The sequence below is a fragment of the Camelina sativa genome, chromosome 10, assembly GCF_030686135.1.
Source record: "Camelina sativa cultivar CO46 ecotype springtype chromosome 10, ASM3068613v1".
Lineage (NCBI taxonomy): Eukaryota > Viridiplantae > Streptophyta > Magnoliopsida > Brassicales > Brassicaceae > Camelina > Camelina sativa.
Genome location: NC_141889.1, coordinates 1,915,191 through 1,937,893, shown reverse-complemented (window position 1 = coordinate 1,937,893; position 22,703 = coordinate 1,915,191). Strand labels below are relative to the sequence as shown.

The 22,703-nt window shown below is 36.5% G+C and overlaps 7 protein-coding genes across 12 annotated transcripts; 3 read left to right on the top strand and 4 right to left on the bottom strand.

Annotated features, from left to right (window-relative positions):
• The first annotated feature begins 438 nt into the window (after window positions 1-438).
• LOC104716530 (protein FD-like) lies at window positions 439-2,342 on the top strand. 2 transcript variants are annotated; one of them, XM_087469891.1, is made up of 3 exons: window positions 439-1,486; window positions 1,601-1,677; window positions 1,898-2,342. In XM_087469891.1, exons 1-3 carry the CDS (start codon window positions 766-768, stop codon window positions 1,967-1,969), a joined length of 870 nt encoding a protein of 289 aa, XP_087326017.1. In that variant the 5' UTR covers window positions 439-765; the 3' UTR covers window positions 1,970-2,342. The 2 variants fall into 2 exon arrangements, with proteins under 2 accessions (XP_087326017.1, XP_010432213.2); XM_010433911.3 differs by having other exon boundaries at window positions 439-1,677.
• Window positions 2,343-2,973: 631 nt separating this feature from the next.
• LOC104716529 (uncharacterized) lies at window positions 2,974-4,294 on the bottom strand. Its single transcript, XM_087469892.1, has 3 exons — window positions 4,078-4,294; window positions 3,879-3,933; window positions 2,974-3,335 (listed from the first exon to the last, which is right to left on the bottom strand). Exons 1-3 carry the CDS (start codon window positions 4,176-4,178, stop codon window positions 3,258-3,260), a joined length of 234 nt encoding a protein of 77 aa, XP_087326018.1. The 5' UTR covers window positions 4,179-4,294; the 3' UTR covers window positions 2,974-3,257.
• Window positions 4,295-4,593: 299 nt separating this feature from the next.
• LOC104716528 (cytoplasmic tRNA 2-thiolation protein 2) lies at window positions 4,594-7,773 on the bottom strand. 3 transcript variants are annotated; one of them, XR_015568887.1, is made up of 8 exons: window positions 7,289-7,696; window positions 6,677-6,982; window positions 6,254-6,602; window positions 6,074-6,160; window positions 5,700-5,821; window positions 5,518-5,601; window positions 5,025-5,419; window positions 4,594-4,855 (listed from the first exon to the last, which is right to left on the bottom strand). XR_015568887.1 is itself a non-coding variant. In XM_010433909.3 (8 exons), exons 2-8 carry the CDS (start codon window positions 6,961-6,963, stop codon window positions 4,807-4,809), a joined length of 1,368 nt encoding a protein of 455 aa, XP_010432211.2. In that variant the 5' UTR covers window positions 6,964-6,982; window positions 7,289-7,773; the 3' UTR covers window positions 4,594-4,806. The 3 variants fall into 3 exon arrangements, 2 of the variants coding, with proteins under 2 accessions (XP_010432211.2, XP_087326015.1); XM_010433909.3 differs by having other exon boundaries at window positions 5,518-5,596; window positions 7,289-7,773; XM_087469889.1 differs by lacking the exons at window positions 4,594-4,855; window positions 5,025-5,419 and having other exon boundaries at window positions 5,517-5,601; window positions 7,289-7,465.
• Window positions 7,774-7,868: 95 nt separating this feature from the next.
• LOC104716527 (protein MID1-COMPLEMENTING ACTIVITY 1) lies at window positions 7,869-11,709 on the bottom strand. Of its 3 annotated transcripts, none has more exons than XM_010433907.3 (9): window positions 11,138-11,709; window positions 10,388-10,579; window positions 9,867-10,302; window positions 9,377-9,789; window positions 9,039-9,154; window positions 8,837-8,908; window positions 8,620-8,726; window positions 8,245-8,338; window positions 7,869-8,155 (listed from the first exon to the last, which is right to left on the bottom strand). In XM_010433907.3, exons 3-9 carry the CDS (start codon window positions 10,275-10,277, stop codon window positions 8,103-8,105), a joined length of 1,266 nt encoding a protein of 421 aa, XP_010432209.1. In that variant the 5' UTR covers window positions 10,278-10,302; window positions 10,388-10,579; window positions 11,138-11,709; the 3' UTR covers window positions 7,869-8,102. The 3 variants fall into 3 exon arrangements, with proteins under 3 accessions (XP_010432209.1, XP_019086581.1, XP_087326016.1); XM_019231036.2 differs by having other exon boundaries at window positions 10,841-11,319; XM_087469890.1 differs by lacking the exon at window positions 11,138-11,709 and adding an exon at window positions 10,960-11,063.
• Window positions 11,710-12,075: 366 nt separating this feature from the next.
• On the top strand, window positions 12,076-16,669 carry LOC104719963 (F-box protein At4g35930). Its single transcript, XM_087470256.1, has 7 exons — window positions 12,076-12,113; window positions 12,231-12,265; window positions 12,336-12,340; window positions 15,494-15,587; window positions 15,678-15,754; window positions 15,871-15,980; window positions 16,076-16,669. The coding sequence occupies exons 1-7, from the start codon at window positions 12,076-12,078 to the stop codon at window positions 16,347-16,349; spliced, it is 633 nt and encodes a 210-aa protein (XP_087326382.1). The 3' UTR covers window positions 16,350-16,669.
• Window positions 16,670-16,906: 237 nt separating this feature from the next.
• On the top strand, window positions 16,907-19,048 carry LOC104716526 (uncharacterized). The gene is made up of 3 exons (XM_010433906.2): window positions 16,907-17,382; window positions 17,817-18,204; window positions 18,324-19,048. Exons 1-3 carry the CDS (start codon window positions 17,302-17,304, stop codon window positions 18,872-18,874), a joined length of 1,020 nt encoding a protein of 339 aa, XP_010432208.1. The 5' UTR covers window positions 16,907-17,301; the 3' UTR covers window positions 18,875-19,048.
• Window positions 19,049-19,113: 65 nt separating this feature from the next.
• On the bottom strand, window positions 19,114-21,484 carry LOC104716525 (rac-like GTP-binding protein ARAC6). Its single transcript, XM_010433905.3, has 7 exons — window positions 20,774-21,484; window positions 20,574-20,661; window positions 20,342-20,451; window positions 20,181-20,244; window positions 19,669-19,733; window positions 19,529-19,594; window positions 19,114-19,444 (listed from the first exon to the last, which is right to left on the bottom strand). The coding sequence occupies exons 1-7, from the start codon at window positions 20,870-20,872 to the stop codon at window positions 19,343-19,345; spliced, it is 594 nt and encodes a 197-aa protein (XP_010432207.1). The 5' UTR covers window positions 20,873-21,484; the 3' UTR covers window positions 19,114-19,342.
• Window positions 21,485-22,703: the final 1,219 nt, after the last annotated feature.

Sequence of the window (22,703 nt, the reverse complement as noted above, 5' to 3'; positions counted from 1 at the left end):
AGTAAATCTTTTTCTAACGTATATAATGTTTGCTGCCAAAAAAAAAAAAAAACTAATAAGAAATAGAGTATGATTTTTTTCATTTGGTTTAATAGGTAGTAAGGGTTTTTTTTTTTATTTTAGCTTTTGTATGCTACGATTATTTTTAAAATGTTTGTTTCTGCAGTACCCTTAACACAAAGTGTATTTTGGTAAATTTCGCATAAATCCAAACTAGAACAATAAAGTCATAATTTGAAAGTTGATAAATGATCCAAAAGGGATGTGATATTAGAAAACCCTTTAAGATAAAACCAAAGTTAATTTATACTGCTTGCCTTTTTTCAAGTATCTCTCCCCCACTCACTCTTTACATTTAAGGATCATGAAAACTGAAAATAGTTCACTAACTTCACTTTTCAAAAACTAATTTAAACAAAACAAGAAAAAAAGATTATCAAACATTTGATATTTATAATACTTTAGACGTAGAAGACATCAACACTTTAATTACATAGTTATGGAATTTTTCTTCTTTGTTGTAATAAATAAATAATTTTAAAATTTTGGAATAGTTGAATGCCTCTGTCTCTACTTCTGGAGTCTGGACCCAACCCATCATTCCAGAAATGACCGGCGAAAGTCAAGAACCTCTCTGAGCTCTCTACTCACTACTCTCTCTCACCTCTTTCTTTCTTTCTCTCTCTATCTGCGTGTAGGTTACAAGACAATTGACACCAAGAGTACTAAAGCTGTGTTGTTTGGTTCAGTTCTGTTCTCTTTCCAATGTTGTCATCAGCAAAGCATCAGAGGAACCTTAGAGTCTCTGCTACAAACAAGAACAAGACTCTAAATAAGGCTTCTTCCATTTCACCGTCGTCTTCATCATCATCATCATCATCATCATCATCATCATCAACCTTATCATCATCTCCTTTACCCGCACAAGACTCTCAAACCCAGAAGAGATCTCTAATAACCATGGAAGAAGTTTGGAAAGACATCAACCTTGCTTCTATCCACCACATCAACCGCCACAGCCAACATCCACAGCACAACCATGAGCCACGCTTCAGGAGCCACAACCCCCAGAACCAAAACCCTAACTCGATCTTCCAAGATTTCCTCAACGGACCTTTGAACCAGGAACCAGCACCCACAAGCCTGGCTATGGGTTCTGCTTCTAATGGCAATTCCACCACTGTCACTGCTCTCTGCAGCTCTCCTTTTCCACCTCTTGCAACTGTTCTGAGCTTGAATTCCGGCGCTGGCTTCGAGTTTCTCGATAATCAAGATCCTCTTGTTGTTACCCCAAACTCTAATCTTCAGAGTCACCATAACCTCTCAAACATTCCTTCCTTCAACACCCGTTTTGAGGCTCTGGTTACATCCACTTGTTTTGGTAAGAAAAGAGGCCAAGAGTCCAATGAAGGTACAGGGAATAGAAGACATAAGCGCATGATCAAGAACAGAGAATCTGCGGCTCGTTCCCGAGCTAGGAAACAGGAATGTGTATCTCTTTTTCTCCTTATTTTCTACTCATGGATATCAAAGGGAAGAAAAAAATGTACTTATGCCATCAAAATGCTTCTGATGAAACCTTTTGTTTCTCACTTGCAGGCTTATACAAACGAGTTAGAACTTGAAGTTGCTCACCTGCAGGCAGAAAATGCAAGCCTCAAGAGACAACAAGATCAGGTAAACAAGCGGAGAGAAGTTCTTATTGTTTTGCCCTTTGGGAGCACTCTCGTTAATAGTTCGAATACTTATAGCTTAACTCATATCTTAAACCAACTTATAAGGGAAGAGACAGCCTCTGCATTACTTGCAGTATGCTTGTTTTTGCACGCTGTTTTATCCTATAACAATTTGAGTAATAAGATTCTGATACTTTAGTTCTGTGTGGGTATGTGTGCAGTTAAGAATGGCTGCAGCAAATCAGCAACCCAAAAAGAACACACTACAACGGTCTTTCACAGCTCCATTTTGAGAAATCTACAAGTCCTTATTTCTCTTTTGGGGATCGAGCTTGTCTTATGAAGAAATGAAAAAATGGAAATGTTTGTACCTTTTTTTGGCTACCTATAAGTATAACTAAGCTAAATTTGTAGAACCAAGATATTGTAGGGGAAAGAAAGATGATGTAAAAAACAACCCTGAAAGAGAAAAGGATCTTTCAATTTCCTAAGGCACAGGAACATCTGTCCTGGGGCCTCTCTTCATGTTCTGTCGTTATTATGCAACTCCTTTTGAGTTTTTTTTTCACTTCTGTACTAACTTCTACTTGTATTCTTGTAGTAATGTTCTACTTGCTATTCTAATACTAGTAAGAAAAAAAAACTTATGTGTTACTGTTTAACCAATTTGGTTGTCACTAGAAGCCAATGTTCCAATGACCAATAGACAAAACAGTGCTCCCCATAAATGATGACAATGGCAGAGAAAAGTGAGAAGGGGACCTATCACTTAACGTTTAATTATCACCCTGTCACATTATCACAAAAATTGCCATTCCTTTGGCTGGCTACCATACAAGCCAACAACTTGCACTATGAAACTGAAACCTCCAAGCCAATGGGAATTAAGTCACCCAACTTTTTTGGTTGGTCAAGAGAGAACATGATAAGTTTTTTATTCATCTAGTCACTCGCCACGTTTTATTTATAAATTAGCTTTTGCTATAACTGGTCACCATCAAAAACACTAGGCGTGTGTGTTTATGTTCATTTGGTTTATCAGGAAAATCGTTTTATCTTCTTTTGGTCCAACCTCAATTACCTGAAAGTGATAAGTCTTATTGATCCACTTTTGGTTGTTGTTATTTTATTGTGTATTCTTTAACCAACCAAAAGTGGACATCAAGAGCTAATATGGTGTAAAAATAGTAGCATCAAGATAGAGAAGAATAGTTACCAAAAGTGGGACTGTGACTAGAATCTATCCTCACATTATGTGGTAAAACTTAACTTAGAGCCCCTCGAATAGGGTATCCAATACCATAAATCATGCTTTTACTTTCATTCCAGTCAATAACAATCCTAGATTTCAAGAAACAAAAGAAGAAAAGGTAGTTACATTCCCCTGAAACTACAACTCCCACACTGGCTTTCAATTGCGTACATCAATGTTTCCCATAAAAACTTCAAACTTAAAAGAGATCACAAGACTAAAATGTGAAGACAGAAAGAACCATTGATAAGTCGCTGCAGATACAAGTTATATATTACCTTTTTCACTCTGATCATTTTATAATTTTTTTGGTGCAAAAGCAAAAGTCATTAAGCTTTTGATGCCTCACTTTCCTCCTCAAGTATTTTTCCATCCTTTGGAACCAAGCATGGAATCCCACCTTTCATCTAGCGTGTTAAGAGATAATAACACTAAAATCGTGAACATGAAGTGAAAGCTAAAAGAACAGGAAAATAATAATAATATGATTAAGAAGCAAAACCAAATCTTAAAACACTGAATCGTGAACATGAAGTGAAATCTAAAAAGAAGAAGAAGAATAAGAAAACGGCCAACCAATCACTTTAGCATAACCCCATCATCATTCCATCAGTGAATCCCAAATCAACACCAAGCATAAATTCATTTTTTATACTTTATTCAGTATGAGGCAAATGATGAACAAAATAGTAAAGAATCAAGCTATATATATATACATCTTAATCTCTGATCTGACAATTCCTAAAAATATCAAAGTTAGTTTCAGAACATGTTCATTGAATAAGAGATATGATTCTGAAAGCATATATGTTATCTGGTACAATTTCACTGCTTGGAGAGTTATTACATCTATCAACATAACAAAAAACATCTTTAGCAACAATTCATCAACTCATCTAAAATCGAAAAATCAAAAAGCTTTGAAATTGAAATTGGTATAGAAAGCTTACAGGAAAAGAGACACCAATAGTATCGCTGACAAGTGATTTCGTCTTCTCGCAAAACCTATCAGAAACCAATTCGTTTCAACATTTTCTTCGGGACCAATCCAAATTGAAGCTATATAGAAATCGAAAGAGAGAGAGAGAGAGAGAGAGAGAGAGAGAGAGAGAGAGAGAGAGAGAGAGAGAGAGAGAGAGAGAGTCGAACCTTAAAGGTTGCTTAGAGAGAGGGCACACTAGAATCTCCGAGAGGGTCTTGTCGATTACGTTTCCGGCGTATTTTAGCAGCACTCTCCTTAATCTCACCATTGTCAAAGCTTTGATCTTTTACCCGGGTTTCTCTATTTTCCGATCTCCGGCAGAATCGTCCGGCGTTACGAATAGAGCGATGATTTTGGGACTTTTAAGTAAAACGCAAAACCTCCCCAATAAATTTGAAAGTTTCTACAGATCCCCCTATATTCTTATGAATTGCAAAACGGTCCTTTAATGTTTTAATACTTCGGGGAGAAAGTTTTCAGATATATGCCCTTGTCTTTTAGAGTTCTCGATTGATGTCCTCGATTCTAATATCGTGATGATTAGTCCATCAGTGTTTATAATTTTACAATTTACATGGATTGCTTATAAACCAATAAGGTGCCAAGAGAAACTTGTAAATATTACAAAACTTTACTTTTAACCCACGTATCATCCCGGCACTCCCCATGATTCTTGTATTGTATAGGTGAATATAAAATGTCATTCAATTGCTCGGTGATTTCACATCAAAACAATCATTGTACGAGAAGGGGTAAAACATTTGTAACATGTAAGTTGATATAAGATCTGCAATTAAAACCAAGATGATCCTGGCATTCTAAGATTATCCTTAAGAAGCATGAAAGGATTTCAACTTCCTCTCACATACCTTGTGCAAGCATCTAAAAATGCATATTTAGACAACCTCTTCATCGTCCAAGAGCAGACTGTCTTTTATTTTCTCCCTGAAATAATTAGAAATCGATGTTAGGAGTTTCAAACAGTGTTTCAATCAGTTTTGCTATTCGTTTTAAATCTGCTGCTTCCTAGATACATGAACTACCAATAATTATGAACATAGATTTAATGAAAAGGAGTACAAGTTTGAGATCAGAGTTATTGCATACTACCCACCTCAGATAAGCTTGACTGTTAACCTTTTGATGCTTCACTTGGGAAATCATGTGATCTGGCAGGAATGAACCGAATTGCTCACGAGATGATCCATCTTGTGGAAGTATTTGAAACCGGCAACTTGAACAGCAAGCAGCATAAAGGGCGTCGGATTCCTGGCCTTCTTCAAAATAATCTAACTCCGATGGGTCTGATCTGTTTTGCGGTCCATTGCAGATAGGACAGAAAGCTTCTGTAGTCATAGAACCGTCATATTTAAGATTGAATCTCTTTAGGCGCCTCTGAGTGGCCATAGGAACATTCGAGTCGTCTGTTTCCGGAATTTTGTTGAAGTAAAATGGAGTCAGCTTTGCAGCTGTCCGCACGATTGTGCATTCCCGAGAAGGATTTTCTTCCTGCGCAGAATATATTAAACTCAGAGATCAGCAAAAACAAAGTAACAGGCAGCCATGCATGCACTAAAGTATATGCAGAAGATGAGTTTGATTTGCACCTGCAACAGAGCGACAAATGAAGACACCAAGTCATTGATACCGCTTTGAGAACGACAAGCCAACTCCACAGTCTTTAGACTGCCCTGCCCAGAATATGTCAGATGTCACTCAACAGTTGGATTATGCAAGAATACGGTTCACTATAATAATACAATATAGACTAGGTAGCCAATATACGAACCCATCCAAAAGGCAGAGTCTAGTTATTTCCTGTCTAACACAATCTCGCAGTGGAAGTACAATGGGAACCTTCCATCTCGCATCAACATGCTGAATATCTGCTGATAGTGAATAACCTCGTCCCTGTCGCAAGAAAAAAAGCAATTTAACTCAAAACTCTAATGGAGCGTAGTCTAAACAGAATGTCCAAACAAAGTACATAAAAACTTGGTATTGAAACAAAAACTTTACATCAAAACTTAAATTTTTACTGATGTAATTCGTTAGGTCCTAAATATCTACATTCTTTGAGGTAGCCATTGCAATCGCTCTATGACATAAACTCTACAATGCAATCTATAGAAAACTAAACCAGAGAAAAGACAAGCAACACACCTTGACAGTAGCCGTAAGAACATGGGAAGCAATTCTCGACGTGCATGATCCCACCACTAATCTGTTGTACCCATTTTCAGAGGCAACCTAAAATGGATTATCAAGCAATATCAATTCAAAAAGATAGTTCCAAGCCTGATTTGTTTTCGAAAAGAAACATGAACAATAAAATACCCAAACCTTTTGCAAACACAACATTTTGAGATGCAACAGAAGGTCCTCTTTTCCAGTATCGTCAGGAACAGAATCTAAAAGCTTTACAAGCCTATCTCGTGGGTCAAGCGAGTCTGAACCAAAGACGCTTTCGATTGGAACAACATGGAGACCCTTTGCAGGTGGAGACAAACTTGAAACAGTAGATCGAATCCACTCAATTGCATCAATCATTTCCGTAGAGAGCGCAGGAAAAGGTGCAGTTTCGTCCACAAACGCAACACCAACACCAAAGACAGGTAAAGATCTATCTCGACTCGCCTCGTAATTCTTCAAAGCCTTGATTTGCAACTCATGCACAAATTGAAGAGCAACCCTAACATACATCAAACTTGCTATGTTTAGACAACAATCACTAACGTATCAAAAAAGAAAAGATGAGAGTGAAACCTGGAAGATGATCCGCCAGAGAAAGCAACAAGAACGTTATCTGAAGGAGTGATCATGGCATGAGAAGTAACAGCGAGACGGAACTTCCCAAAGACATTGTTCCTAAAACACTCGGCGCAGAACCTTCCATCCTCTGAGCCACCGTCCCCAAAGGTCATAGGCTCATTGCATTTACACTTGACACAGACACTCTCCTGAGTAATTACTGCATCTTCCACAATCTTGCTTACATTATCCTTCTCACGGTCATAGCAACCAGACTCACAGCCTGAGGAATTACAAGCCATGTTCCAATTCTCAAGCCAGCTGAGACAGTGATATGGCAAAATGAAGATTAGGAAATAGTAGAACACAGAAGAGTAGACAACACAATCAACATCTAATTCATGAGACAAAACAACCAGTGTCCGCCATTAACAAGCTTATCAAGAGATTGTTACTCTAAACGTAACCATTAGTCTGTTACACTCAAATCAGTATGTAATCAATGTAAATTGCTAAGTCTTGCTATCAAGAGAGAGAGAGAGATGTGAGCAGATTCATAATCGAAACAAACACATCTAATAAACAGAGAGATGTGAGAATCAAACAAGGAAATTAGTGATTAATTACCAGTTTGAGAGAGATATATAGTCGCCGCGATAGATGCTTTAAGAGTCGAAGAGGGTAGGACAGAGTTTGAATTAACTCATCCTTTGCGGCGTCGAAACACTTATGCGCGGTGGTTGGCCGCGGCGATGTTGGTTTAGGCGTTCGAAAGGGTCTCTACTTTGTCTGAAACTAGGGTTTAGTGGAAAAAAAAATTGGGGAAGAAGATGATATGTGGTGATTTACGAGTCTACCCTTACCGGTGAAACGATTACTTTTTACGGTTTGAGATAATAACGTTTTACGTAAACTGTGGACATGTAAAAGTAAAACCATCCATTAAAAAGAAACCGACAAGATTTGTCCAATTTGGGAGCAAGAGAATCATCAGTCATATCAATTTTTTTGTCGATGTTTCAGGCTTTTGGCCATGGTGGCGACTATCAATTTCTTTGTCGATGCTTTAGACTTTTGGCCATGGTAGTGACTGGTGATATAACTCAAACCCCTTTAACTGCTAGCATACGATTCCTGAATTTATATTTAAAACTACTATTTTGACCCTCAAAAACAGTCTGTTCCAATTGGATATATATACCCTCAATTTAAGCATGTGATAAAAGTAGGATTAGAAAATTAGTTAGTCTATTATGATACACACAACACAAATTTCTGAAAGTTCCATAAGAATCCCAAACAACTAATTTACATACGACAACGACTCAACAACACAAAACAAACACAAGTGTGAGTAATAATAAGAAGAAGAATCTATTGTCATATCCAGAGAGACAAGGACATATCGTTGTTTTGTTCACCTTTTGTATAATTTAAGAATTCAATGTTCCATGAACTGCGACGAAGGCGGACTTATTTTCGTCTTTTCCATACCTGCGAGGATATCAAGAGACATCATTATTCATCCTTCAAAGATTTAAGATCAAATATTCATTCTTAAGATGATTGTATGTAATGTATACCATAAGCCCCACGAATCTCAACTTCTCTCAGTTCTTGTACAAGAGCACAGCAACAACACATCACATGAGATAGAAAATCGTCAATTAACCCTCCCTGCCATATCAGAAAACATTATGCATTCATACCATCTTTTAAATGTGTGACATAAACAAACAACAGACATTTCACACTCTCAATCATTAAATATCATACACCATGATAGTTACTAGCGAATTGTTGCAGGTGACTAACTTAATCATTAACCATAATTTCATGAACATAATTGTTGTATTTGGTTTGCAAATGATAACCATTTTCTTTGAAGCATCTGGATGTTTGGGATCACAAAGCTTATTAAAACCGATTAGTATTCAAGGGAGTGGTTGAGAATGTACCGTGATGTTTAGTGTCTTCCTGAGTTTCCTCCTTACACAACAAGTGTAGCAGCAGCACGAAAGTATCAAAGAATATGCCATTAGCTCATTACATGCTTCAGCTGAAGCTGGGAGAAACAAAAGCAAAACAGAGTTGCTTATTAGTTTTCACATGTTTTAACTTTTAACTACCAAGTTGAAAACAATAATAAATTCACAGTGTTCGTATATCTCTTACAGATGTGCCTGTTAGATGCTGCAGTGGCAATCTTTGCCAAAGTACCACATGGGAAAAAGAATGTCTTCAAGCCTGTGGTTCAATCAGTAAATCATTCACAACTTTTCAGATAACAAGAAAGTACGGAATGTGAAACGATGATCCTCTATATAACGGAGAAAACAAAGTGAAATCACACTGGAAACAAGAAGTGGGGACATACAGAGAGAAGGTTCCGAGCAACAAGCAAGTAAGTCAGTATGCCATTCTTCATGGTGTTCTGCTAGTGATGCTCTTCGTGAAAGTAGATCATGCCCCGATGAAACATTAGAAGCGGATCTGCATAGAACAATTATGTAACCGACGTTATAGAGAAACATAGGACCAAATATTAGCCTTTAAACATGAAAAGCATTACAGTCACAGCAAGGTATTGGAGATTTTATTTCCTTAATCACATAATAATAGTATTTTCCTTGTAATTGGACAATAACACAAGTTGCATATAAAGAAAGCACATCAAGTTTGGATCTTTGAGCAGAACAAATTGGAGATTCTAACCTCGAGGCTGCACGACTACTGCTTTTCTTGGGAGTATCTTCTTCATAAGAATATTCTGTGTTCATGCTTGAGGTACGCTCAGCTTTTTTCGAAGCTTTCTTCGTGAGCTCCTTCTCAGAGTCAGGATCAACAGAAGCAGCAGCTTGTGTAACACCAATTAAACGCTGAATGACTTCACACTGAGCCACATCATAATGCTCCTGCGAACGCTGGAGTTCAAGCTGCAGTTTCTCGTTTTCTGTTTTGAGAGCTTCACAGAAACGCAAGTTAGGGTATGAGCAAGAGAGAGTCTTCTTCAGCACTGATGCTGCTTCTCTGGTGGATTCTTGTTTCAAAATAACATCTTGCACATGTCTGTCCTCTTCATCCAGAGTATACTCGCGCTGATCACGGTCAATATATTCAAACCTCTCCTGTAAAAAATCATCCAAATTTCAGCAAACCATAAATCAAAAAAGAACTTTAAGATCATAATTCAAGAAAAAGTTACCCGAATGCGAGCGTTATCAACCAATGTGATAAGAGGTATGATCTTGAGAAAACGATCAATCTCATCCTGATGTTTCCTAAACTGGTAAACAATGTTCCAACCCATAGCCAACAAGTAAAGATAGCTCCGGTCACGACAGCTATTGACGAGAAGGTAAGACCTCCTCAACGCATCCTCAAGCCCTTCAAGAGGCTCACGAGTCTCAGGATACTTCTTCATCTCAGAGATCTTGAGCTGTTCAAGCAAATTCCCAATGAGTTTGAGATGTTGAGCGAACTGACGACAGTTCTTCTTGTGCATCCATGCAGTATTGGCAGCTTTAACAATGAGCCCAATCAGCTTGACGGCATCTAAACCAGTCAGCTGAGCCACTGACGCAATCTCTCCAAGACCATCCCATGAATGTGACATTTTCTTCTTCGATCAATAACCGTTCCTGATTCACCATCATCACTTGCGTTAAAAGCAGCTCTCAACCAATCCCAAGATCGGAATTATCTGAGATTTTTGCGAAATTTTACCTTTTACTTAGCTACTGTTTTCTGGAAATTACCGGAATCAGAGAGTTGGATCCAAAGTTTTCTACAACGCCAACATTGGTGATAGAGATCGAGGACCGCCGCTAAATCAGAGGTCATCGCCGCCGCATCATATGGTAATGGAGGGGGAGTGAAGCGAGAGACTTGGCTATAAGAAGGGAGCAGTTTCTTCGACTGCGACAACAAAGAGAAAAAGGAAAAGTCCATAAGAGAAGAAGATACCAATCAAAAGAGATTCTCAAGGTCATTAGGCTTTTTTCTACGTCAAAGATCTTCAAAAAACCAAAAAAAAACAAAAATATATAAAAATCCCTAAAGATGATTTAATCTTTGAAGACTTGAAGCTGACGAAAGCGAAAGAGTAAAAAATCCAAAGACCAAAAAAAAAGTAAAAGAAGCGCAAAAAGAGGGAAGACAATGAACAGTTGTATTAACCTCCGCCGAGTAATACAAATTCGCCGGCGAAAAACTCCTCCGCCGAGAGTCAAGTCAAATGGAAAAAAAAAAAAAAAAAAAAAGAATTAAGAGAGAGGAAACAAAATCGGAATGCTCACATGATGGCATTGAAGAAGGCAACAGTTATACTTTTTCTCTTTCACGGATTTCTACGTATAAACAAAGACTAAATATTTTATTAAAGAAGATGATGAACACTACTGAAGTCTGGGAATTACAAAAAAAAAAAAAAAAAAAAAAGAAAAAAAAAAAGTTTCCAGGAAAACGCAAAATCACCTGGAAGTTTCTTGGTCGTCGTCTTCGAATGAGGAGCAGAGAGAAGATTCTCTGCTGCAAGCGATGAAAAGAGTTTTAAAGCCAGAGGCAGAGATGATAGAGTCGTATTTTTTAGAAGACGGTTTGTTTTTGTCGATTTATGTTGCTTTCCCCACACCTTCACTTGCCACTCGTCGGAGCTCAAGAATCAAGATCCCCCTCCTCCATTATTTTTACCCATAAGCCCTGCCCAACTCTCTCTATTTACCATTATGCCCTCAGTTACTTTAAAACTAATAAAAATCATTAACCATACATTTTTTATTTTATTTAATCTTTAGCTTAAATGTGTTTTGTGTTACACGTTGCGGTTGATTGTACGTGACACAGTTGTAAACTACTAAAATACCTTAGTTATAGTACTATTAGTCTAAATCTCAAACTCGAGATCTTATTAAGTACATTGATAAGATGTGGGAATGTGAGATTATGAGACACCGTTGGAAATGTATAATGTATTACTTTCCGGTTAAGTTTTGTCTACTCTTACAGAAATGTAAATGTGACTTCCCTTATCTCTTTTTGTTGTCGGCATTAAAAAATTGACTTGGTATGAAACGAATAATGTAAATTCTTCGTTATACTTATTAGGCTGCACAACGACGTCGATCGATTTTTTTTTTATTGTTTTGTTTTACGTATCGAATGTATATGAAGTTATGAACAATTCCAACGACTAGAATCTAAAATGTATAAAAAATATTTTTAATATATCCGTATGGGTGTGGCCACTGAGATAAAACGAAACTCCTGGTAGGAAAATCTGGCAGGTGGCATATCAACATTTTATCTAGTAATGTTAGAACTTTAGCTAGCTTAGCTTGATGGTTCGTATTATAATGTTACGACTAAGATTGTGTGTTTCAGAAATAAACATTTGGATCGAGTCTTTATCCATAATGAGGGGCTCTAGTGGACCGCTTACTTATGATGTCGTGTTAGTATAAGACATTTTGTAAAATAATACGCACATATAGTATGAAAATAATGCGTGTTTATAATGCAATAAAAGTGAGATATGATGGCTTGAAATTGATTTGTCTTTGAATTGCAGACTCACTGTAATGATAATCGTTAAAGATAGGAAGGGTAATCCATGACAAATAAATCAACCTTTAGTCTCTTTTTCGGTTGGAATTGATTTGTCTTTGAATTGCAGTTATGGTAATTATGTCTTTTTAGTATTCGACATAGACTTTAGTTTAATTTGGTTTCCCCCGATCTTGCTGCACGTGTCTCACCATGATTGTTTTCTATACAGCTGGCGAAACGGACGGTAAACTAATAATCGAGTATTTTTCTCCTAAGGATAATTTTTCGGTTTTGAGACCAAAAACTAAAGTATATAAATGCATATGTGGGATCTAGAGATATTTTGGCACGTATACATTATGCATGTGTGGGAAGGGTGGACATTGGTGGGGGTGGTGGTGGTCCTTGCTGGAGTATGACTGCTTCGCCCTCTATCTTTTTTTAGAGTGCCTATATATAGTGCCAGATTAAATATATTACATGTTTCTGGGCAAAAAAAAAATGTCCCTTAATCTATTAAAAAACTTATTAATTTTTTTGAATTTTTTTGATTTATATATATTTATTTCGTGCCCTTTCTAGTCTACATATTGTGCCTTTTTAACTTACAAATTTTCTTTTTAAATATTTTTTTAACTTACAAATTTCTTTTTTGGTGTCCATTTTCTTATATGCATATGACCTTTTAATATATGTATCCAGGGTGGTTGTACTGTCCGCCCTCCTAGTTAAGCTGGCACTGCCTATATACCATGCGTTTTAATCTATAGATCTAACCATTTTTTCTTGTTACTGATTTTAGCATTGTAATAGTACTATAGTAGTTTCCCTATAAAGTTAAAATTTTGCAGTTGATCCATGACAAGTTGTCAAATACAATGACCAAACATGTTGATTTATTTATATAACCAGCTTGTAAATGTACATTTGATTCTTCTTTTTTAATCACTCACACATTAAACTCAAAAAATTACAAATGAAATTCCAATGCTAATCAAGACTGACCCAAAACGAAAAAAAAAAGTTGTAATCGTATAGATTGTATTAATCTCTTTTGTCTTGTGATAATCCAGATGAATGTTGAGGATACACAGTTTAAACAAGTGTATTGGTTATAAAGCCGTTCCTTTACCAGCAGTAATATATGCACAAAAGTTTATGTCAACTACCCATTTGCACTATTGGTATTGTTTAGTGCTGTAGTGCGTTTTACAAGAGCATTTAAGTTAATATTTTAAAACTGTTAAGAGGTCTATGCAAATTATACTAATGTACCTAATCATGAGAAAGAATACCTTAAGAAAGTTTAAATTTAAATATACACATTAATAACTTTGGCTTACGACGATATACTTGTTTAAATGCAATGAACGTGTGGGAATATATCACTTGCACGCCTATGAAACGTTTTTATTATCTCGAATGTGTTTTACGCAGCTACCGCTTACAGCTTTTCTATACAGATTTAAACTACATTACTAATCAGACTCAATAATTTATGCAACATCCTTGTAAAAGTAAAGAAAAGGGAACGACGTCTTGTTTATTGGAGGTAATAATAAAGATAGACAAACTGTTGTTTTAGTTGTTAGGTGAATTATCTCCATGTGGTTTTAGTTGGGAATAATCGTGCATCTTACTTTATAGTTATGCTACTATTAAAATAAATGAGTCTCGAAATGTCCTTATCTGTAACAATAAATGGGACAGCTAAATTTTCCATACGCACTTAAAATAAAAAAACAATACAAAATCACCACTAATATACAGTACTTAAAACTGATTTTTTTGGGTTATATTAGTGAAAATGGTCATCGAATGTCTAACACTTTGTCGGAATTTTATTAATTGATGATATTAACGAAAAAGAGTACCCCTCAAAAACCGTTGCTTCTGACCAGATAAATTAAATTATTAAACTATACGCATCAACACACTTTTGTAGTTTGCTTGCACCAAGGAATTTAGGAACAAACTCTTAAAACATAAGTAGTATTTATACAGTCAGCTCCCGCTAACACATTCTAACATAGTTCTTTGTCAGACGAACTCAATAGAAATACGACATGGGTTTACTCTGGTCTGGTTTGTATGATTATAGTAAAACAGTACTCACAGGTTAATAATGGTTAACGAGATGAATTTTATGTTCGACTGATGTAGTACACGAATTGTTAAATTTAATCGAACTATTCCGATTAATTTACACTATCAACATATTGTATATGTTTTTAATAACTTTATTCAGCTATTTACAACTAGTACATATATAAAAACTTATATATTAAGTACAATATAAACATATAATAAATAAAAAGTCATGTGCTAATCAACTAACCTGTAACAGAGTAGCTTTAAAAACCCTTTTCATGGTATAGACTAAAAGTTTATAGCACACTAATATAGGGGTTATACCAATCAGGCAAACCGGTGAATCAAGAATCATAACTTTTTGGTTTGTAGCAAGTATAATTAATGAGTTAAGGTTCTGGTTTGTTACAAATGGATTCCAAAAAAAAAGTAAAATAACTCACCACGATATAAATGGGTTGAACTTGATTAGTAAGCCCATGATATTTGTACATAAATAAGTTATGGCCCAAACAAAATAGACTTTTCCCAATACATACAACTGTAGCCTCCGTCGTCTACCAGACCAAACATCACGTGAAGCAAATAACAACAACAAGAAAGGGAAATTAATAAAGAACACGAGAAAAGAAAAAGGAAATTGAGATATCGTATTGTGATTTAATGAAAATCTTTTTAAGTTAAAGTTTCCCAAAATTTTGAATGTATTCACCGATACGTTACTACTACGTTACGTAAAATACATAGTATATAGAGAGGAAAAATAAAAACTCACAAGAGGAGGCACACTCGTACGTGTGATTGAGATTAATACAATTTGTCCTTTTTTATAAAACATTCAATTTAATCATGCTAAATTACCCCAACATTGGACCCGCACTTTAATATCTCCCATATTGTAAAAGTCCTAAGCTACCCTCTTTTCTCAAAAAGCGTTACAACCAGAAGAATAAGGACAAAAGCGTTATTACAATAAAGCAAAGTTAAAAAAACAAAAGAAGAGAGAGATGGTCGAATCTAATATCTAATCTGAACGCGCAATCTCCGCCGTCAAATTTGGTAAGAGCTAGTGAAAAAGGTCCCACGTCAGCGATAATATAGGATTAAACCACTCGTAACGTACCACGTATGTTATGCAGAGTTATTTGCTTTGGTAATTGTATTTTTTTGTAGTAGTAGTAGTAGTGTTTTTAGCAAAACACTTTGCTGAGGACACCTAAAACTCCTCAGGCTGATCCTTGCGTTTCAGATTCTCTTCTTGAATCTCTCCCCATGGATTTACTGGTAAGTTTATTTTCCACTTCACAGTTTCTGTTTAGTAGTCATCTGAATGTATGAAGTTAGTTCTTGAAATGTTCACACTCTCTGTATCTTACAGGGGTTAGGATAGTTTGCCATCTGCACCATGACCAGCTGAAGGCAGTTTTCCATGTTTCTCAGAGAATAAGAAAGGCTGTATGTTCTTTTCCCTGTTTATTTCTCTAGTTAGCATCCACAAAGGCTTCATCTTTGTTTGCTATTTTATTAGTTGGGCATTAATCTGTTTTGATTTTTTTCTTTTACTGAAATAGACCATGCTTGCAAGGCAATACCATTTCAATTATACAACACCAGACCGCTCAAGACAGGAGATGTTGAGTGTCATGACCCCAATGCCAATAAATCGTTGGCCATTTCGTAGGTAACATGTTTTTGCTTTGATTTTCACCATTTCGAAAAAGAGCATCAAACAACTTGTTTGGCTCTTAACAAAACCTTCATTGATGTAAAAAACAGCATAGGAGATGGGAACCCGAGAATGGTGTCAAGCCCACATACCCCAAAAGCACCAAAACATGCTCCTCGGCCACCCCTTCGAACCAAGCTCACAGAGATGAAGCAAATCACTGCTGTTCTTTTCCAAGACCAGGCAACGTTTCCTTCAAGATGCATCGTTCCTTCTGTTCTCCAAAGGCCGAGTTTGTTCAAACCAATGGCTCCAAAGCACCCTCGAGTGCTCTTCTATGAGGAGGAATTATGTCAAGCTGTTGCTCAAAACAACCTTACCTGATTACACTTGCTTGCTGCAATCAGACCCTTCACATGGCTTTCCCATCTCTGTTCATATTATTAGGTTTTGTCTTCATCGCATTATCGATCATTGCTCTTGATGATCATCATCACCTATATAGTAGTAAGAAGCATGCAAGTTTTGTAGCAGTGCTAGTTCTGGGGTTATAGGCAATCTCATAGTATCTATTATCATTTAAGGTTTTTAAGTTTCTAGTCTCTTGAGTTTGTCATCATAATAAGCATGTGTCTTTTGGTTTGGTCAGTTGAGTCATGTGTATATATTTTCTGCATCTATCTGGATCAGTGGCTTTTTTTTTATATATATTATAAAAATTATTGCTTTTGCTTGCTTTATTTCTCACTGTTCTCTCAAGTTCTCCAATAAAATGGACCGTACCAAAACAGAAGTCAATAAAATCGACTGAACTGAAATATGAATTTAGTATCTTTAACCTGGTATCACTGTATCAGGCTACTTCATAAAGCAGCCGATGATATTAATTGGGCCAGCGGGCTTATTGGGCTTGAAGCTTATGCCAAACCAAAGTGTGTAAGTCTCATAGGACGCGTGTAACATACTACTATCCGTGTTACCAAACAAGACTTGTTTACCATTTGGCTATAAATAAAGGTTGTATGCCTTCGTAACAAACACTTTTAATTATTTTCATCGGAGAGCTTCGAAGGGTTAGAGAGATCTCGCGGCTCCTTCGTTCTTCTCCGCTCAACTCTATACCTACGATTCTTGGCTTTTGTATCCACTGTAACTTCGTAGATTTGATTTTGGCGCGTTATTAGAAACCATCCTTAAAACCCAAACTTGTTGGTTGGTCTCTCGCGATCGATCTAGGGTTTCGCGAGATCTGAGATTTCATCTTTTCCGATTCACCTCCGCAATCCATTTTTTTTTTGGCTGTTGCTTGGATTTGTGAGTAATCGGGTGTTAAAAGATGTCTCGGTGTTTCCCATTCCCACCACCTGGTTATGTACTAAACGGAATCCGCGATGAGGCTATGATCGTATCGATCAAGGTTTGTTTGAGCATTTTAAATCTCTCGGTCGGTTTTGGTTTCGGGTTCATGAGATTTTGAATGCTCAGCTTCCTTGAGTTACTTGATATGTTAGGGTTTGTTAAATTGATGCAAATTTGTCGGCTTGAAAAGAGAGATGGAGATAGAGAGAGTTTGAGATTTTTTTTGTTTCCTATTGAAAAAGATGATCTTAAGTTGCGTTTAAAAAGTCAAAAAGCACGGATTCGAATCAATGTCCCCATTTCAAAACATACGAGTCTAGTAACATTGTTTACTACTCTAACCAAAATGTTTACGAGTCCATTTTTATAAATGGTTACGCAATTTGGAATTTAAGGGTTGTTGTTCTATCTGAGGGCTTTGTTTCTGATTTTTATGGAATTTAGCAAGTTCTGTGAACTGATCGTTGTTACTACTTTTGTTAATATATTCAGGGGGCAGAAGAGAAAGCTAAGAAAGAACAACGGAGGAAGGATAAAAAAAGAGATAAAAAGGAGAAGAAGGATAAAAAAGATAAGAAGGAGAAGAAGGATAAGAAGGAGAAGAAGAGGAAGGACAGAGATGGAAAGGAAGGTGGAAGCGAAAAGCACAGTCATAAGAGACGGCGTAAAGAAGAAGGTGCCAAAGTTGATATTTTTCGCGAACTTAAAGAAAGCGAGATCAATTGTTTGGAGAAGAGCAGCCTTACTGTAGAGCGTGAGCTGCTTCAGTCGACGTCCCAAAACTCTTGTGATAGCACTCTTAACAGCAATGAGACACTACCGAAGCACAAGGAGAAGCAGCAGCCTCTCGATGGTGGTAGACATAATAACAATGACTCGGGTGAGTTTGTTTGTGTTTCTTCCTTCCCCGGGGAAGGATATAGTATTCTTGTTGGGTCTAATTTCCTTTTCAGGACATTGATGACATTCTTTCTTCAAATTGTTGATATGAATTTGAAGAAAGCATCATTCGGATCCGTTTGCCTATCAGAAGGCAGAAAGATCCCGACGTGATGACGACCAACAAGGATCAAGAAACTCCGTGTCCTTCCCGGGGAATAAAGTTAGAGTCGTCCCAGCTTGCTAGTAGAGAGCCGGTTATTCAACATCCTTGTTCCACTTCTGCACCAGAACATGTTTCAAAGCCACGAGAAGAGAAAAGTAAAGATCCCGTTTTTAGAGGGAAACACCACGGTAAAGAGAAGAAGAAAGCCGAAACTTACCAACTTACTAAAAGCCGATGCAGTTGCCATCCATCCGTGGTGTTGCAGTTCTTGAATGTAGTTGAGAATTGGGTTCCTAACACGATCGAGACAAGAGTAGACCCCATTAACTCCGAAGATGAAGAATGTTGGTGGTCCATGAAGAAGCCAAGTATCCCCACTGAAAGATGCATACAACTTGACAGAAACAATGAGATCACGCAAGTAGGCAATTCAATGGGGTGGCCATGTGCTCGCCTTTTACCAGAAGCTGATGTCTATGCCTTACCTTACACTGTCCCGTTCTGATAACATCAGAGAGCAGCAAGTTTTTAACGAAGAACCTGGTCGAGTCATCCATGTACCGGACCAGACAATTTTTTTGGTTTAGCCTTAAAATTCCAAGGTTGTATGAGAGAACACACCGTTTGTTATTCTTTGCGGTTGGTAAACCATATAGTAATATCAGTATTCCGGTCTCTATATCTCTCTTGCTCTTACAACAATAGAATGAGAAATTGAGATTCCCTCGAGATGGAAGTTTCATGTTGGAGTGTGGATCAACACCATTACAATTGATAATACTTTGTTAAATGACTAACAAACATCAGCCCTCGCGGCTATCAGTTAAAATAGAAGTTGAATTAAACCCACAATTCGTTTGTCAAGGAAACTACAAATGAATACGGAAAACAACAAGAAAAAAATTGAAAAAGCAATACTTTTTTAAACCACCCTGTCATCGAAAAGAGCTTCTTGACTTCGATGAGAGAGCTACTACAAAATGGAGCAGGCCTTTTGTGCTTTGTTCTTCTTTTTCTTCTGCTTCGGAGGTTGAAGGACCACTCTGATCGCTGCGTCGAACACGCCCTTTACATTCTGCAGTTATATATATAGTCACATTGCTGTCATCAAAAAGATGAATCCAATGATGATTCATGAGATGCCTTTTATTCTTTTTACCTCTTGTGATTTTGAGCTGCACTCGATATAAGCAGGCGCTCCAATTAGCTTCTTCAGCTCCTCTCCCTTCGATGCAGAAATGATTAACGGCTTTAGGTAACACTGATCAAATAGCGCAGAGGAAATAAAAGTATTCTTACCTGAACAGTGGTAATAGGGACAGCACCAGGATGGTCGATAAAGAACTGTTTGTCATCTCGAAGATCTGACACGAACCAAGGTTAGATAATAAAAAAGGGCAAGATCGTAGATTCAGATGCAGCAAAGGATCATGATTTATATAACCAAACATTTCACTAAAGATCTTGCAAATGCCTTTTATACACTTGCTATAAATTAGTTCTTTCATTGGATGATGCTTAAAGGCGTGCGATTGCCTCTTGAAATGAAGGTTATGTAAAAGGTCATTATTATAGCGTATGGTTGCTTATTACAATAAGCACAAGATACAAGAAGAAACCTATTGAGCAATGATATTCTAGCCTCGGGGTTCACCTAATGAATACAAATATTGAACATGTAGAAGCTTGAACCACAACCAAGAAAATGTGAAGTTATGTCATCTATTGTCATCATGTATGTATATCAGAGCAGCTTAATAAAAAGTGAAAATAGGAAAAATGCATAAAAGGAAATGTCAGGAGGAACTAACCTAGTTTGGTACCAACGAGGACGATTGGAACACCAGGAGCATAGTGCTTCAACTCTGGGATCCACTGTAAAAAGAAAGAAAGAGAAAAAGATGAAGCAGCAAAAATTATAAGACCCCCCCAAAAAAAAGAAGATAACGAAGTCGCAAAGAAAAAAACGAACCTTCTTGGAAACATTCTCATAACTAGCCTTACTAATGAGGGAGAAGGCAAGAATGAAAACATCAGCACCGCGGTAACTCAAAGGTCTTAATCTGTTATAGTCCTCCTGCCCTGTATAAATATAATGAAAGACCAAAACTTTTTAAGAGTCCCTCTCTGCCTAATTTATCAAACGAAAACAATAAAAGCTATCTATCTCCAAAGGAGGAAGGAGGAGAGAGTATAAACCAAACCTGCACTATCCCACAATCCGAGATTGACGGTGGCACCATTAACAACCACATTGGCACTGAAGTTATCGAAAACAGTCGGAACGTAATCCTGTGTCCAATTTTTAACAAGAATGTGTAATGTATTATATATATATGGATGAATCAAGGAAAAAAAGAAACAAAATTGACATGATGAAACAAATGGGCAATATATAGAGTACCGTGGGGAAGGTGTTGCTGGTATAAGAAATCAGCAAACAGGTTTTACCAACAGCACCATCACCAACGGTGACGCACTTTATGAACCTTGAAGCGCTCATTGTCTCCACCTTTTCTTCTTCTTCAGAAACTTAACAGACCGGAGCCCAAAAAACGTTTTGATGATGACACACACACACAGAGACAATTACAAAAGTTTTCTTTTTTTAAAAAAAAAAAAATCGAACCTCAGATCTAAGAAAACACCTGAGGAACCCAGAAAAACCCACAATGTGAAGCTAATAATAATTCCCCCACCATTACCATTTCAATTCACCATCTCAAGAAGAAAGAAAGAAACCCCTAGAAATGCAAAAAAATTGTGGAAACAAACCCTAAGGAGAAATGTCAGAGAGGGTGTGATCAAGGATCAAAAGGAAGGGAGGAGAAGATGATGATTGAATTAAACAAAACAAAACAAAAGGAACGTGTAGACAATAATGATTTGGATGTAAGAGGACTACAGAGAGAGAGAGAGAAGTAGAGAAAAGTGATCGGCCGGAAATAATTGCCATTGAAGCGTTCCGCTCTTTAGTGGATTAATCTCCCCCATTCAACCTTCCCCCTATTGTTTCGCTAACTCTTTTTTTTTTTACTTTTTACTTCTTCTTCTTCTTTGAAAAAAATTAAAAAAAAAATTCTTTTTTTGTTTTCCTGTTTGATTTTATTGTAGCAAATTTCCATTTCCATTCAGGCCTAGATACAATATCAAGATACAATATCTGGACGTAACATTAGATCATGTTCGTTTGAATATCTGGACGTAACATTAGATCATGTTCGTTTGTGTTACTGGTTCATGTATCCATTAATTATATCTCGATTCAATTATGTTTGTTTTGTAATTTGATATCTGTGTCTAGATACAATATATGTAAAATACCCAAAAAATCCTTTATTTTATGTTGAATATATTTTAGTGGTTTAAATTTACTTATGTTTTTCATTATTTTCATATATATTAAATAAATATTTAAAAATGAGATTTTGTGTTTTTGGTAGAAAAACAAAATTTTGCAGTTTTGGTGGGAAAACAAGATTTTGCGCGTTTGGCGAGAAAATAAAATTTTGCATTTTTTGCGGAAAAACGTAATTTTGCAGAAAAAAGATTTTGTGGTTTTGGCGGGAAAAAGTAATTTTGCGGTTTTGGCGGAAAAACAAGATTTTGCGAGTTTGGTGGAAAAACGAGATTTTGCAGTTTTTACGGGAAAACGAGATTTTGCGGTTTAGGCGGGAAAACGAGATTTTGCGGTTTTGGCGGGAAAACGAGATTTTGCGAGTTTGGCGGGAAACATAAATTTGTGGTTTTGGCGGGAAAACAAAATTTTGCAGTTTTGGCGGGAAAACGAGTTTTTATGTTTTTGTGTTTTTTTGGTAGGAAAACGAGATTATGCTATTTGACGGAAAAAACGAAATTTTGCGGTTTTGGCGGAAAAATGTAATTTTGCGGTTTTGACGGGAAAACGAGATTTTGTGATTTTAGAGAAATGAGATTTTGCAGGTTGGTGGGTGAAGAATTGGAATTTTAGAGTTGTATGTATATTAGAATTAAGAAAACAAATTTTGTAATTATTTAATTAAAATAGGGGTATTTTTGACTTTTACAAATTATGGATGAGTTTACCTCATCCAAACTCTCTAAAAAATCTCATCTACAAATTCAGTTTTTTTAGATGAGTTTTTAAAATGTATCTAGATATTGTATCCAGATGAATTTCTAATTGTTACTAAACGAACAACAATAAGCATTTACATCCAGATATTGCATCAAACCAACATGACCTAAATTGTTAATTCTATGGTTAATTTATTATTATTATTTTCTCGCATCCAGATATTTCATTATTTTTTTTAATATACTTCTTATGTTTCCTTTAAAACATAAATTTACTT